Source organism: Xiphias gladius, chromosome 23 (assembly GCF_016859285.1).
Source record: "Xiphias gladius isolate SHS-SW01 ecotype Sanya breed wild chromosome 23, ASM1685928v1, whole genome shotgun sequence".
Taxonomy (NCBI): domain Eukaryota; kingdom Metazoa; phylum Chordata; class Actinopteri; order Istiophoriformes; family Xiphiidae; genus Xiphias; species Xiphias gladius.
In genome coordinates, this window is record NC_053422.1 from 8,618,661 (window position 1) to 8,635,787 (window position 17,127).

At 41.1% G+C, this 17,127-nt stretch overlaps 1 protein-coding gene across 1 annotated transcript in view; it reads left to right on the forward strand.

The window, feature by feature from the left end:
• Window positions 1-17,127, forward strand: part of slit3 (slit homolog 3 (Drosophila)) — a 248,394-nt gene that overhangs the window by 24,207 nt on the left and 207,060 nt on the right. Inside the window, exon 4 of the mRNA XM_040120062.1 lies at window positions 2,042-2,113. Within this exon, the coding sequence (XP_039975996.1) occupies window positions 2,042-2,113 (72 nt within the window). The remainder of the gene's footprint in view (window positions 1-2,041; window positions 2,114-17,127) is intronic.

Sequence of the window (17,127 nt, forward strand, 5' to 3'; positions counted from 1 at the left end):
TCAACAGATTTGTCTTTTAAATTTTGTTTTTCTTGCAAAAAATATGCCGAACTTTTTGAGGTGGTTACCTAGCGTGATTAGTTCCCTTCAGTCTCCAAACCATTTCTGCTGGACTTTATTGTGATTGTGACTAATAGATATAATTTTTCCAAATTTAAAAATATAGTGCCCTCAGACTTGTGGGTTGGTAATATTTCAAAGCTTCCAAACAGAAGAAACTCGTCATTATTATTTGAAAACGTACAAAGGATTCCTCTCTTAAAAACCATAACTGTTTTGTGACCGAATGTCTTAAAGTGACTCATAACTATAATAGTAGGCGGTCATGGGCTTTACTTCATACCGGCAGTTATTTTCTAGGAGCAGGGGTCAATTATTTGAAATGGTGGATATCTCTTTTTGGACTGCATCTCTCTTTCCATTGATACACACAGGAGTCAGGGTCTTATTATCATTATCACGGGGGTTAAAAGCTTGGTGTCTGTGTCTTCTCCAGCACAGATTCTACTTTGTGACCCCGCGACCCTCCGCCCTACTTTTCTTTTCTTTTTCCCTTCCACGCCTCGTTTCTCAGCCACATGCTTTGGTAGCTTGATAAAACTTTTGCTTCCTCTCCACACACTGTCTTCATCTATCCCTGTAGTAGACAACCCCAACCTCCTTCTGCACACACACACACACACACACACACACACACACACTCATGCGCACACATGCACACGCGCACGCCCACTAGCAGACACATCTTTCACTCTTACATACTTCATCTCTTACTTTCTCCTCACACACACGTCTTTCTGTTGGTCGACACCATTCTTTTACTCAATCCATCTTCTTCTGCCTCTCATTCCTTTTGTGAATAATTACCATGTTCTCATTTCATGCTCAGTTCAACTTACTTAAACATGGAATGGTATTTTACGTGTAAAATATAAAAAACATTGGATATGAGAAGGATTTTTCACTTACTATTGGACTATAGGAAACCTATAGTCCTATATCATACGTAGAAATGCCTGGAAAGTTTCCTTGGAACTTTTGAATTACAAAACCAAGTTGAAGTTGTGACGTTTATCAAAACAATACTGAGATTGGAATGTAAATGGATTTTCTATAGGAGACCAATACATCCAGAGGATCTTTTAAGTAAGAAAAAGATCTTGTTGTCTTTTACTTCTTTTTTTTTTTTTTTTTTTCCATTTCTCCTCTGGAAATCAATGACAGCCAGTCTATCCTACTGTTGCTTTTAGTTATATACTGCGTGTCATATATGTGCATGTAGAAATAAATATTCATGGGAAAAGGCAGATGTAAGCCTGGGGGTTCAAGAGCCCAAAGTCTTTCACATTTTATTATTTCGACCAATATTAGTGGGTTAATACGGGTTAGATAAGCTATCAGTTTAGTTTAATGAGAGAAATAAATTAAGTATAAATTCTTTGGCAGAGCTCTTGCATTTTGTGCATTTTTGTCCTATCAGAAAAAATTAGGTCAGTGAGCTTATTTTTTTCCAATTCCTGTCAAACCAGATTAAGTGCTGAATAAAACAATAAAATGTTCTAAGAACAGTTTCGATTTAGTGAATTATCCTGGAAAAGTGTTTTTGTAATGAACATATCGTTCAGCTTTGTGGAGATGACTGGAAGATGCTAGGAAGCCAAATTTGTTCCTTCTCTCACTCCCAGGTCGTACCACATGCGGGAATGATATGATTAACTGGCTTTACAGAGCTTACAGCACGATAACCTCTAACTGACACACACACACACACACACACTCACAAAATGCATCGTGATAACCTGTAGGTCATGATCTCAGGAAACCAGACAGACTTTCCCATGAGTTTCACCTTTGAACCATGAACCCACTGACCTTCAAGGTGATGCTCTCGGCTGGTTAGTGATAGTTCATTCAACAAAAAAGCATGAATGTGAGTGATTTATTAGTGTGTGTTTTTGCTTGTTTCTGTTCGTGCGAAGGTTTGTCAAACTATTTTACTTCAAACTATGTTTTCCTTTTCTCCTTCTGTTTCTCTCTGCAGTCGTCTGAACAGAAACAAACTCCAGTTTCTCCCAGAGCTTCTCTTCCAGTCCAACCCCAAACTAGGACGCCTGTGAGTACACCTTTCTTGTTTTTCCATCCAACAATCCTACTTTCTTCAGCTCTCCCATCTCTCTCCAACTCTGCCTCCATCACACTCTCTCTCCCCTTTTCTGTCTCTTTTGATGTGTTATATGATCCATTTTAAAAACACGGTCACGGTGCCGATGTCAGAACATTTATCCGGGTTGAGGGTTCAAGTCCCGTGCCAGGTGACACAGTGCTGCTCTGTGCTCCTGTTGAGAGGTGAAAAACAGTGCGCGTGTGTGTGTGTGTGTGTGTGTGTGTGTGTGTGCACGTGCACCATTTTAAAAGGTGAAAGTGTGCCTGGAGTGAATGTTTTGCTTGGACCGTTGAGGCATTTTTATTCGGGAATATGGAGTTTTCCCAGAGTATTCAGAGTGTAAGAGAAGGTCAAACTTATGCAGAGAATCCTCCCACTTGCCCGCCTTCTTTCTCTTTTTCATCTAACATTCCCAGACATCTTTCTCTCTCTCTCTCTCTCTCTCTGTTTCAGTCCTGTAGTGGCACCCACCCTGTCTCCTTTTCCTCCCTTGTGCTCTCTCTGTCTGCACTCTTTCTTTCCACTCAGGTTTTGTATTTGTCTTGTCCTCGGAGGGTCTCTGTCAGCTTAGGCTGAAGGTGAAACACCTTCTAAACTTTGCTGTTTATATTGGGCTGCCTTCAAGTGACTGTGTGTGCGAATGCTTGCTTTTGTATTTGTCTGCAGTCATTATTGTCCCCATTCTCAAGCTTATATGTCATCTATGCGTGCATGCATGTATACACCATATTGATACACAGTATCTGTACTTGCATGTGTTTGTGTTGCAAGGTCTTAGGATAGGAAATAGCAGCGCTGGGACATGAAACTTTTCACTTCTGTCATTTTCTTTCATAATGTTTCCATGAAGCAGAAAACACACCTTGGAAGCTACTGTAACCTTTCTTTGATGAAAAAGCATATTCCTTTGTTACTTGTCTTTCTGTGTTTTTTGACATTATTCAAGTTTTAGGTATTTAAGGTTATTAAATGAATACTTTACGGAAAAGCTTTTGAATGGGTCTGTAAAGTTTGCAGCTCACTTCTTCACAGAGAATGGCAGGTCCAGTCATCTTGGGTTTGCAACAGTTAAATGGGTTTCCATTTGCAAACAAGAGTCATTGCAGAGTCAGAGTGTTTCAAAATGCCCAAAGAAGTGTCTTACTTTGAAATTAACCATGAAATCTACAGTACATTCCCCTCTTCTGTCCACAGTGTGATTCTTCCAACATCAGCAGGGGTCTTATCTACAGTAAATAATAGATCATTGCTTTCTAGTGAAAACTGTCTCTTACACCTTAGAAATAAAAAAAAAAACCCTTTAAACTAACTGGATTATCTAAAAAAGCTTCATTAACCTTAAAACAAAGCTGTTTTTCTAATTGTAGTTACAGTATTCTCTTTGTCAACAGTGGTCGGCCATAATGGCAATGAATTGATATGAATTTTCTGCAACACTTTCTCAATATGACCTCTTGTGTCGGCAGAAAAGCCGCAGAAAGATGAAATCTTCTCAGTGGGGTGTACACTGTGAAACCTCCGTTTAAAACACAGGGCAGACTGATCGTGTGTTTCATGTATTTGTGGTTGTGTGTGATGAATTGCTGACGACAGCAAAGTAGACTGTTATGGCTGAAATCAAATTGTCATTTACGTCAACTGTGGCTTCCAGGATCACACACAGTCAGAAACCCCCCGTGTGAACATCAGGGACACGCAGTGAAAGATGCAAACACACACACACACACACACTTAATTACGCGTGCCACATCTCACTGTTTGTCTTTTTCCTTGTTCTTATGAGTGACAGTCTTATTTCCTTCGTTGCCTGGCTTACTATTCCATAAAACCCCTAATTGGTTTCGATAGCTTTTATTTGTCACCGGTCGAATATGGATCCCTATAGAGCTCTCAGACAACTTAGTAAGAGAGTGGAAATGGTGAACGCGTTCCAAGCTTAATATTATAAATCTCATGTTCTTTATATCCCTACTTTGCCATCAGCACAGTCTAAATTACAGTGTCTGGAGTTTCCTCCTTCTCTTAATTTTTTTTTCTTTCCACTTTTCTCGTTTTTCTCTTCCTGCTTTTTTTTTTCATTGCTTTTTATCCCATCCACGCTGTGTTTTTTCTGCAAATTGAGGAAAAGTGGGAAATGTAAATAGCAAGGTATGTAGACGGGAGAGCGCGTAAAGGAGAAATACAGAAGAGGAAAAAATGGAGGTAGGATGAGAGGAGAGAGAGCAAAAGTCAGGGGGAGGGAGGCTGAAAGATAGAATAACAGCAGGAAAGTAAGGAGGAGGAGACAAGGTTTGCTGGTGGCTTTCTGGTTTAGGTTCGTAACCTTCCTCTCTGTCAGCCTTGGTTAGATATTAAATGATGGCAGTGTGATAGGAATTACCTCTTAACCCTCCTATTAAAGCTCTGTGGTCTGAGGTTTGGATGTGGGAGGAGAGGGAAGGAGCTGGACTAGCATTAAGGGAAAATAGGCATAGGTTGGAGGTTTTACTTTTGAGGAGGGTGGGAGGTATCAGGCTTGATAATAGTTTTTACCAGAGTCTTGGAATCTGTGGGGATGAACGAAGCAAACGATATAAAGCTAGAAGAGGTTGTCCCTTAGTGGAAAATGTTCTAATTGAGTAGTAAGTGCGGCTGGTGACTGCCTGACAAAGACAGATGAACTATAGGTATCAGGGCGGTCATGTGAAGGGGGGAGATGGATGGTTGAAAGTATCCTGGTGGAGGATGAAGGCTGGGAGTAGATGGATGAAGGGGATCGGACTCTGTAGCCGCACTAGGTGCTTGGTGGGGGTCGGGGGGGGCAAAGATGGGGATGGTGAGATGGATGGAGGACTGGAGTCTGTGGGTTTCAGCTTGTGCAGCCTGCGGTTGCCTCCCCCCACAGTTTTCAGAGACTGTGGTCAAACAGCACATGCACGCACACACACACACACACACACACACACACACACACACACACACACACACACACACACACACACACACACACACACAGTATCGCACAGTAAGCTCGAGCTTTGAGTTGAATACATTTGCTAGAAAGGCTGTGAATCTCTGGTTTGAAGAGCAACAGTCATGATGGCGCGGATGGAAAAATGCAAGCCATTGGTCAGACAGCTTTTGTGCATCAGTGCACATCACAGTTTATCAGGGAGGTTTACTTTGCTAAGTAACTTGATGGCTGTTAGTCTCCTGTCTAATAACACTGACCCAGACTGAGCCCCATGCTGTTATCTCCACTTTCTCCTCTGGGAGTTAGCGCATGTTTGTGCATGTTTTGTGTGTGTGTCTGTGAAAGTGTGTGAGGGGTATGTTGTGTGCAGGGGACCCCTAGTGCACTTTCATCTGAACCAGTGCCGGTTTACTACCAGTGATACTCATGGAGCAGCGTCATTCTCCCCCATTAAAGGGCTCAGTTTACAGTTGATTGGTTTGCATGAGGGGAGAGGGGTGCGAGGAAGAAGAAAAATGAGAGTATCGTCAGAATCGCAAGATATTTCCTCTTTTCCTTCACCCCTGTTGCTCCAGTTGGGCCTCAGATACTCAGTAGTACATTATGTAGAAGGTGAATTTTGCCCATGCTTCAACATTGGATACGGCATAGATGCAGAACCGTCATGTGTTTTTACAGGTGGGACTGTGGGCATGTTATCACAAATGAGAGTGCAGATATATGAATCACAATCTGCACTTCTGAACTATACTATTTAAAACACGAATGTGTAATTTTTAAAAGATGAAATAACACAATCTGCCTATCACAAATGAAAAGTTGAATTCATCAACATAACACTCACCCTTGCTCAATTCAGAACTCTCGGGGCTTTTGCTGCTACAGACTTACTTGGTCTGGTATGACCAGTAGCTTAGGGTGGCTAATGGTAGCTAATGTTAACAAACTGGACATAGTGAGTTTGCTGACTCTATCACCGTTCTCTTCTTGTGCTGCTGTTACACAATGTTTTAGCATTTACCATTATCCCATAATTGCAACTTGCGGCCACAGTGGCCTCTATTCAGCACAGATTACGCTTAATCGAATTAAATCACTGTATTGCACAAGCAGTAAGAAACAGCATTCTACGTAAGAATTTCAATTTAAATTCATATTTACTGTAAATTAGCAAAGGTGGTATGCCAAAAAAAATAATCCTGCATTGAAAAAGCTAATGTAAACAATAAAAACTAACAAACTAAGCTGTTACTCAAGAATCTTGATAAAATGCTGTAGTGTAGTGAAGCTTCTGGTGTCTTTCTTAGTTTTTAGCTTCTTCCCACTCTCTAATGCCGCAGTTTCCTCCCTGCACCCCATACAATGCATCGCAGCAGGGATGCCAGCAGCCAAACATTCAACCTAAAAGGGTTTTGGCTAAATGGAAAGAGAAGTGAGTTTAAAATCCTTCACCGGCACAGGGATGCTGGTGAAGGATTTTATGCAATCAAAGTGTCCCTGAGAATGATGCCTAATCCCTGCGTGTTCACTAACTGTAGGCCAGCCCCGGATAAGACTGTTAGATAAACACCTAACAAATTAAAGTGTAAGTACAGGCTGGGAAAAAGAAATAGCTGTGGGGGGAAATGAAATGAAATGCAACATAAGTTAGAAAGGGCTGGATGGATATGTTGGGGAATGAAAATGGCTGAGAAGAGTCTAACGGTCAACAAATCATTACCTGGAAGGTTGCCAGCCTAAATCCCTGCACTGATGAGTGAACTGATTGAATGGTAATAAGACATGCCCCTAAGCACGAATAGGCTACCCCTTGAGCAAGGCACTTAACCTCCAAGTGCTTCATGGAGCTCCCAGATTTGAAAGTGCAGACGTAACCCTCCCTGGCTGTTACTGTAAATACAACTTAGCTGGTTAAGTCAGGGGAAAAGAAGCTGGATGGAAAGGGAGGAATGAGAGAGGGAGGGACGGCTGCGGGGAGCGGGGGTCATCTGAGATGTCTTTTCCTCCTAATTAAGTTAATGGAGAAAGACGAGGAGGTTGCCTTTAATCTTGGATAATTGTCCATTTAGAGGCGACTGCCATAGTTCACCTGCTGGAATGTTACGGTTAGTGTTACAGGAAGTGGGTGTACTCTGTGTGTTCAGTGATTGGTTGCAAAGTGGCGATTGTTGGGAATGGCCAGGAAGGGTGAGGGGTGAACGTAAACTGCTGGAACTCACGTGTGTGTCCACTTTTTAATCATGTGCTAGTTCACTCATTTACTACTCTTTCCCTTTCTCTCTATTTTCATATGCGCTCTGTGTTACGTACACCCACACACAAACACAACAAACAGCTTTGATGTATTTGCATTGCTGTCAGGAATTGCGATTGTTTTCTTGTCACTAGTCTCCAGGCCCTCATGTTTGGTTTTCACGTCACTCGGTGCTGGCGAGAAACAAATAAGTCTCAGAAACACAAACGCAAACACAGACACACAAGCACGCACAGAAGCACACACAAATCATCTCTCTCTCACGCCAGCTCTCCTGCTGATTTAACTCCACATACGCTGGATGCAGAATTGCGTATATGTGTTTGTGTGTTGGTGCATGGCAGACTTTATGCTAAACCACACACCCACGACAGAACTTACTAATAATTAAACATGACTCAGAAGTATAAACCATGGTATGCAGCTGCACCACAAGGTTTGTAGGACCAGACATGGAGCTGCACCACAGGGCCCATACACAGCAGTACACTGTGTGTGCATTCTGTTTGGTTTGTCAATCTTACTTGCATTCAGTCTTGAAATATTACTTGTTTTATTTCATCCTAACACAAGTTGAAACGGCAGTGAGTGTTCTGGTTTGATGCTGCACTAGGAGGCCAATAGTCTCCAGGATGGAGCTGCACCACAGGGTCCACACTGAGATTCACTGGTATTCGGAGAAGGGAAGATTTTTAAGGAGGGAACCTGACCAGAGCCCTACTAAAAGGAGGCTGCTCTTAACAGCTTGTGTTTGTGTGTGTGTGTGTGTGTGTGTGTGTGTGTGTGTGTGTGTGTGTGTGTGTGTGTGTGTGTGTTCCCACAGCCCAGACGGAAGTGCGATTTTGTCCCAAGACATATTTAGATAAATACACACTGTGGAGAGATACCGAAAACCAGGAGGGAGGGACCGAATGAAAGAAAGTAACAGATAGATTCTGGGATAATTTGAAAGATTTTGAATATCCAGGAGAAGTTTTATTCCAAAAGTTTCATACATTACTTCATACTTGCTAATGTTAAAGTACAAAATGTGATACTCATTGTGTTTATATGCACTCAAGTAAATGGGTTACTGTTGGCTGCTGTAACGTGATTTCTGTCAGATCATCTAAGCAAAGAACCTTGTTCCTGTAATCAGGGTATGGGATTAAAGAAACCGTATTTCCCCAGTTGGATTTCTCCTGGGTAAAATCTACACACTGGGTCTGTAATTGCCCTTTCTGAGTCTTTGGCTTTCTACAGGTACGCGTGTTCAGGACAAAGTACTACTGTGACAGTGGTCCAGCGGGATAAAAAGAAAAGATAATGACACATAGCCCTCGTTGTGTCTGTGTATTCCTTTCTCTTACTTTCCTGTGGATGCTGCCTGATGCTGAGATTTGGCTGGCCCACAACCAGCCCCTTAGGCCCCCCTTTCTCTCATAAGCACACATACACACTCGTACACACTCTTTCTTTCTTTACCGACTCTGTTCTGCTTCCAGCATGAACATGTGAATAAAATTTTGTTGTTTCTATCTCTAAACTTTGCCTGTTCTGAACAACCTGTGCTTAAAATGACTGTTGCTCTTGCTTTGAAACGCTGCCAAAGTTTTGTTGCATTTCCACACATGTATTTCATATTATTGTACAAGTTTGTGTCTCACAAGCCAATTGTTAAACACTTTGCAAAGTTTGTGAATAAGAATGCTTTGAGTTTGGTTTTCATGCTGTGATTGCAGTAAGTCAAGAGGCTAAACGTTATAACGTTTGTGTGTGTGTGTGTGTGTGTGTGTGTGTGTGTGTGTGTGTGTGTGTGTAGGCCTTTTTTTGTCTTCCTATGTAAATGTGTGAAGAAAATAACCCATAGTGTTTCTTAGCTGGGTGAATTCACCAACAAGGCAGTCTAAAAGTTCATGGCAGCAGCACCTTTCCCTTTCAGCTGCCTACCTTAGCAGCTAGCCATCTAGCTAGCTAGCCGCAGGGCCAGAATCTATGAAAAGTTCGTGGGAGGCTGTGGACCTGTAGGTTTTTTTTTGTTGTTTTTTTTCTTTTTCTTTTTATGTGGCAAAGAATTTTTATATGTTTGCACCGAAATAGCGCAGAGGCTGCACGTGGTAGTAATTTAACCTCGCAAATAAAGGTGAGTTTGACGGGGGAAGTAGCCGCAGAGCTAAGTACACATAGTTAAAACTCAGAGACTTCTCCTTGACCTGTTTACTCTAATGGGTGATAGGGAATGTATGTAGGCACATACTCTATATCTGTATGTGTGTCCATTTGTATATCTGTGTGTGCTTACGTACATGATTGTGATTGACGTTGAATGTCTTAACGTGTGCAATTTGGGTATATATGTGTATGAATATACAGTATGCAGTGTGTATTTGTATATATTCTTATGTCTGATCTTTTATGCTAAATGTGTATACATAGTTTAGTAATTTGTCTCTGCTTACGTCTGCATACATCTATGTTTGTATATGTCTTGCATTTGTTTGTACACGTCTACTTATATACATGTCTCTGACTTTGCTTGCGTCTGTGTGTGGTGGGTGCGTGCGTCCGTGTGTCTGTACATATATTTAAGAGAGAGGCAAAAGTGATACCGGGCCAAACACATTCGCACTGTGTTTAATCACAATTTAGGTCTACATGAGAAGGCTAATCAAAAACAGACTTGGCTCCCTGGAAAGCTGCAGGAGGAGGAAGAGGAGGATAGGGAAGGGTGAGAGATGTGAGGGAGAGCAGGAGTGGAGTGGGTTGGCGTGAAGGGGAATGGGAGAATGTTAGCAGCAGGAGAGGGGGGGAAACAAAAAAAGCCTGAGTGGCAGGTGAAGACAGGAAGAAGAGGGAGAGGAAAAGACAAAATAAAGCGAGAAATGGGAGATGACAGGAGGTTGGAAGAGGTAGTAGGGCAGTGGATTCTGTGAGTAGGATCTCTAAGAGAATAGAAGCTTTTGTTTATTGTTGACCTGTTTTTTTTTTTTTCCCCCCATTTTACAGACTGGACTAATGATCTGCCTCTGATTTGATATGCTTTATTTTTCCTAAAGGATGTTTTAAAAACCTGGCAACTGGCTTCTGGCTTACTTTTGTGTGTATGTGTGCATGCATGTGTTGACGGGGTGGGTTTCAGTAGTAAAAGCACAATGGAGTCGTATACACACTACACTCCATTACTAACAAAAGTCAAACCACTAAACAAATGTAATGTCCCCCATAATTACAATAATGTATATAAGATGATAGACAGAGGAAAGACAGATTGTTTCCTCAACAAAGCTTTCAGTTTCTTGTCACTGTTCCTTTTTTTTATAGTGAAACTCCAGACTGCTTGTTTCAAGCATTTTTTTTTTTTTTTTTTTTTTTTTCCAGGACTCACATAGTTTCCTGGGCAGCACAGTGGATTAGTGGGCAGACAGAAAAATCCATACTGTAGAGGTCAAACACTGAAATTCAGTAATGATCAACAAAGAGGAATAAGAAAAGGCAGCAATAATCAATCTGGATAAAATATTACCCAGGTTCATTACCTTATCAATGGTGCGTTATATTTTTGTAACTTGTATACTGACGTTAGTGTTTTTAAGATATCAAGGTATGATTTAATTTCATGCTATTAATCATGTTGTAAGAATATATTGTTTTTCAAGTGGTGGCTATCTGATTTCAAAATAAATCTCTTAAAGTGCTGTAGCAGCTGAAACCCGACCTACAGTCTAGCTGCTGCTGTAGAGTTATGGTTATGTCATCTGTGGGTGTCTGTCTTCAATCTCTCCCTGAATTCTGGGAAATGGTGTTTCCCGGTTATTTACTTTAAGGTGACATGTGGCCCACAGTCTGTATAAAATGAAGCTCCAGCTCAGTGTGGGGTCAAAAAAAAGTGCAGAAACCCCACTTTGTGTGTCCGCAGCAAGTTACATATTGTAAAGGACTCCCACAAGGCCTAATGTTCTTTAGTGCAGCTTGACAGTCTGGGGAAAGTCCCGGAGAATTATTAAATTGACCGACAGCCCAGTTTCCCCAGGAAATATGTCCATGTTGAATGATTCCACACCTCACAATTTACATTCAGTGTCAATGCAGAAGGTAATGTGCCTTTTATAAAACACAGCGGCCAGTAAGGGCGTGTTGGATGGAAATTTAGTGTGCCCGACTTTCATGCAGGTGTCCAGAGTTTATGTCCTTTCACAGATCTGCAAGGTCTGCCCCAACCACAAGCTTTCCCTAACATTAACCTTGCCGTGGTTGCTAGGCACAGATACTGTAGAAAGCAAGAGTTTCAAAAATGCTGGCACTGGATGTAAAAAAAAAAAAAAAAAAAGTCAAAAAAGGTTTTGCAGAATCATTGACGTTCTTGTCTGGCGACAGTGTTGTCTGAAAACACAGAGCAGTCAACAAAATGACCACACTGTCTCTCCCTGGGGTCATAAGGCTCCAAAATCTATTTTTGTCCAAATTAGAGCAAGTCAAGTATACTATTACCTAATTAAGTAACTTTTTTAACTCTGCAGAGGTCAAGTTGAAATTGGGTGTTTCAGTATAAGAAATCAACTGATAATGAAGGATCTGCAGATGCACAGAATTTGGACTCAGCATATTAGAGATTGAGGGACTTTGGCTTCCCCCAATGAAATCAGTTGATGTCTGGAAAATTTAGGTCAGACTTCAAGTTTATGGTCTGGATACCACTTTTCTGGAAAGCCTCCCTGGTATCATTGTTAGTTTATACCAGTCTCAATCCTCACTGAAATAGGAATTCTATACAAAGAAACTCAACTCTCTTGGTTTTCTGAAATGTTGCTGACATGTCTGAAAAACTGATTTCTTGTTTTATAAACCCACTTCAGACGCTTAAACATATATCAGACATGCTGTGTTGCTTGATTAACTTCATGGTTTAGTGAATGAAAGTCAGTGTGAATGTTTCAGTTCGTGTACGTGTTTGTGTATGTGCATTTGTGTGTAACATTTTCACTTTGTGGGAGGTCTAGGTAGCTACTGCTTACTCTGGTGACCATTATTATGGCTACAGACTACATGGCTGGAACTGGCTAATGTCACACTACGCACACACATGGGCACATGGGCAGACACATGTAGGTGTCTAGAGAGTAAAACCTTCAGTCTTTGGGCATACAAGGGAATGCGCTTGCATGTGTGCGTGTCAGAAGTTAGACTTGTGATTTATTCTGTTTAAGTAAAGTCTGATTGTTACAAATGAACCCAAACTGTTGTTATTGCTCTGGTGTAATCAAAGTCAAACACACTCACAAAAAACCAAATGACCCACAAACACTCTGTATCTCATGATCACACACATTTGATGCAAACAAACATGAACCAATTCTGTCGCTCTTTTTCCTCTCTCATCATCAGTCTCACTGTCACACAAACACATTCACGCAAAGGCCGGGCTCTCACATGTGTGGCTAGTGTTTCACAACTGATCGAAAAGTTAAGAAGGGTAGTAGCTGTGATATTTGCTTTTGCTCTTCCAGAAATGTCACTTCAAAGGGTGTGAATCCTCTTGTGTATGTAAATTTTAATTATCACTAAACCTAGGCTAGTGAAATTTTTACACTGTACACGGGTCCTCTCAGAAGAAAAAACAGGTGACTGACTGACTGAGGATCAGTGTTTCCCCTTCCACAGGTTAAGTGCTATATCACAAACTCACTGTCATATCTTCCTGTCCTGAATTTTAAACACCTTTTCTTACAGGTTTTGTTGTGGAGCAGATCATCCTCATGTTACCAGAAGACACAAAACTATTTTGGGAACAAGTTCTTCCTTAACTGCAGTGTCATGCGGTGAGCTGCATAGTGTAACTAAACCTAAAAGTTTGTCTGTTTGTCATTATGTTACTGTGGTGTAACATTCTGGCTATAAAGAGCTAACGAACTCTGGAAGCTTTTACATCATCCGTGTACCACTGCAGATGAGTCAACAGCAAAAATAACTAACATAAGCTGCTACATGTAACATCTTAACATTCCTAAATCATGACCATATTGAGGCTGAAACATTAGAATAAACAGTGCAAACAAAAAAAGATCCACCACCAAGAAGATTGGCGGCTTCTACCCAACCTCTAGACTGAGTTTAAAATCATGTGCCCCCCTTGTCGAGTTGGCTGGAAATCTAGTGGATTGCTTTATTCTATAAAACCAGAGGGCAGTGATGCTGTCCTTCCAGCGCAAACGGAGGTAACATTTTTAAGAGTTTTAGATGGCAGATAGCATGAGTAAACAGTGTTTGATAAATAAAATAAAAAAACCTTTGACTGAACAGCCCAATATCCCTTTAGTGAATGCAAACAGAGGTGTTAATGGGAAATATGGTCTGTATTTTGAGAACGTTTCCATTAACAATACCACAGATTATGACCTAGACCATCAATCTGGATTTTCATGTTAATTTACCAAGCAGTCAATTTGACGATCATTACATGTTTAGTATGTTCTGCTTCTAGTGTTAGATACACAGGTGATAAATTTATAGAAAAAAACCTGGGTAAATGAGTGGAGGAACGTAACAGATTCATACTCTCATATAAAGGCCACGAGGGGTCACAGAATGGTTTGATGCAGATGACAATGAAATGAATCTTATGTTATGGTGTTAGTAGTCAAAACAGCACTTAACCCAACTGAGATTTTGGACACACCTCTTAAGGGCAACACACACAGGTGGTGTGTGGCGCACGTCAAAACAATAATACCTTGCTTTTTGTGTTAGTTTTCCTTTTATTTCATTGTTTTATAGCCCTTGAAAAAAAAGAAAATTGATATTGAGAGATCGTGAAAGTGAGGCTGTACATTCAGTGATTTGTATAGTGGTTGGGGTGGTTCTCATGAAATACTCAGTACCAGAGAGGGAATAAAATGGCTGAACGTCGCTTTAAAGGCCGACCAAGTACAACAAAATACCTAAACTGTCAGCAGTCCACCTGAACCTACTTCACAACAATCTTCCTTCTCTTGAAGCACTGTACATGCTTTGCAGCCCGGTGAAAAGAGTCAGCATAAGGGAAGAAAGAAAAGATATTGAATGTCAAAGATTTTTATTTACAGTACATAGAATGTATGATAGAGAGACAGACAGACAGACGAACAGAGAGAGAGAGAGAGAGACAGTTAGGAACAATCTGTTGGTGAGACAGAAAGAGGAGAAAGAAGATAGATGAAATGAAAGACTCAGCAGAAGTAAAGAGGGAGAGAGAGAGAGTCAGCCACATGAATGGGGAGAGAGAGGATTTAACCAGGACTCCTCTAAATACAGAACACCACAAAGCCACTTTAAAACCTGTAGAGATATATTTATACATGACACAAACACTCACAAACGCGCACACAGCCTTGAAAACATCCCAACTGTATGTGCATTTTCCCTGTTTGTTTCTGCCTCTCTCTCCTCCTCTCTCTCTATTAATGCTTTCACACATGCACTGCAGCCTTGAACTTATCTAGACATTGCCCGGAGGAGCTGTAGGTGAGAACTCAAATGTCCAAATCAGTTGGGCCGGACATTAAATGGACTTTACCCTGCCAGCTCCCTAGTACCAGGCCCATGTTATGTCTGATTGAGCCAGTGTGTGAATAGAGCAGTTAAGCGTTCAGGGAATTCGTAGAGAGCGAGTGGTCGGTTGGTGACATTACTATCATGCGACTGGCGTGAAACCGGAAGAAGACAAACATCCGAGGGTGAAGAGGAAGGGTCGTCGCAGCGTACTTTTTGCGTCCCGTCATGCCTACTGCATGCTCTACCCAGACGCCACCGCTCGCCTAAACCAAACAGAGTATTTCCAGTAGCTGAGAACGCGTGTGACACGGACAATGCCCTGTTGTGTGCTATGCGTGTAAAAGGGCAACTCCGGACAACTTCCGGAGTGAGATTCAGGTTCGGACTTATGAGAAAAGGGCTTACGTCTCTAAAGCAGAAGCACACAAACGCACAGAGAGAGAGAACCCCAATCAACCCCCAGTCAGTCACAAACATGACTTCAGACTTTTCTGATGTTATGTAACCGTTGGGGCTCCACTTGCTGAACTCAAACACAATTCTTTGAACTTTAAAATAGCCCAAATGTTGTTACAATTACATTTACATTTAGAAAAACATTGACGATGCTATTTTGGCACTAAAACTTGTCTACAAATGTCAGGATTGGATCTCAAGACATACCAGTTATGTTGTCTTTGAAGAGAAGTTTATAACTCTGTCTGAACCTACCCAAATAAAGGCACGCTGCGATAGAAAAAAAGGCTAATATTGTTAAGAAATTGTATGAAAAAATAACTGAGTGGGAGATTATAAGAAACTGTTATTTTTAGCTTGAGAAAGATAATTAAAGATCCGAAAAAGCCATGACAGGTTGTATATGTCGTTCAAACCAAGTTACAAACATGAGGGTTTATCTTGTTTGGGTTAAGAATTCTTCTCACGGCTGAAAATGTGTGTCGACGTCACTGTTTTCTCTGTGTATGTGTGTGTAGGACAGCGAGAGAGAGGGACACACACAGTATAAGCTGTTTTGTTTGTACCAGTGTGAACAAAACAAGTGAAGCAGGAATGTTCATTTTTGTGTTTAAACAAAGAAATATGTAATCATGAAAAAGTCATGTACCCTCCTCCCCTCTTTCGTCTTTCCTCTTCTCTCCTCCTTTTCTTTTCTTTTCTTTTTAATTCTTTCACACAACCTTGATTTTGACAGGGTAACCAACTTGTCAGCAGGGGAAGGCTAATGTTATGCAGATATCCGATAACCTGTCAGAGGTGTGCGTTTGAGTGAGTGTTCATTGCTTTATGTACAGTATTTGCGAGTGTGTTTGCAGTTGTGTGTTTAGTCAGCCAGAGCATCTGCTTTTGTGAGCTGACTGCCAGTGTGTTAGAGTTTGTGTTTATGTATGCGTCATTGTGCTGCTCTAACCATCATCAGGAGTCAAACAGCAACGGCTCTTCTGCAGTTGTCAGATGCTCCCTTGCTGCATTTAAATATCCTTGTCTTCGTTTTATGTGTGTCCATATCTGTAAAGAAACTAAATGTGACCTGAAAACTCTCAAACTCTTAGACTAGCACATAATCAACACTAGCAATGGCAAAGGTAAAGTGTGTAGTTGAGAGAGAGAGATAAAAGAAGTGAAATGTATATTTAGGAATGAGAGTAAAGACAGAGAAAACCCTATGTGCTCAGGGGCAAAGAAAGTGTGTGTGTGTGTGTGTGTGTGTGTGCTCTCAGCTGCACACATACTCTCTGTAAACTTGTCAGGCTGAATTTTGGTCATTTTTACAAGTGCAGCTTCACGCTCGTGGTATAACCCCGTAGCCTTATGTGTATCTCAGCGTGCCTGTAGTAGGTTTCTGTTTCAATCAAAGACAATAGGCTCCAGTGGCCTGCCCGCTAATTCGTAGCTTCGTTTTATAAGGCCACCAAGTCACCACAGCCTCTCCGGTATAAAGCAGTGGGACTGCTACACATCCAGTGGTCATAGAATTTCTTTAGATTACTTTACTTTTATATTTTTGTTGCAAAGGTAGGCCATCTTCACAGAATCTGTAGAAAATTTTGCAACGCTTCTAGCAAAAAGAGGACAATATTTCCCACAGAACTGATTCCTTAAGTCTATAATGTTGCATTTACACAGTGTGAAACTAAAACTCTCTACTGAAACCTGTACTCCAAGGCTTTTACTATAAACAAATCTGACAGCTTGTTTTTCGCTATAATTATGGCATTTCCCCCTCGGGGTAATTTGTATAATTTTGGAAAT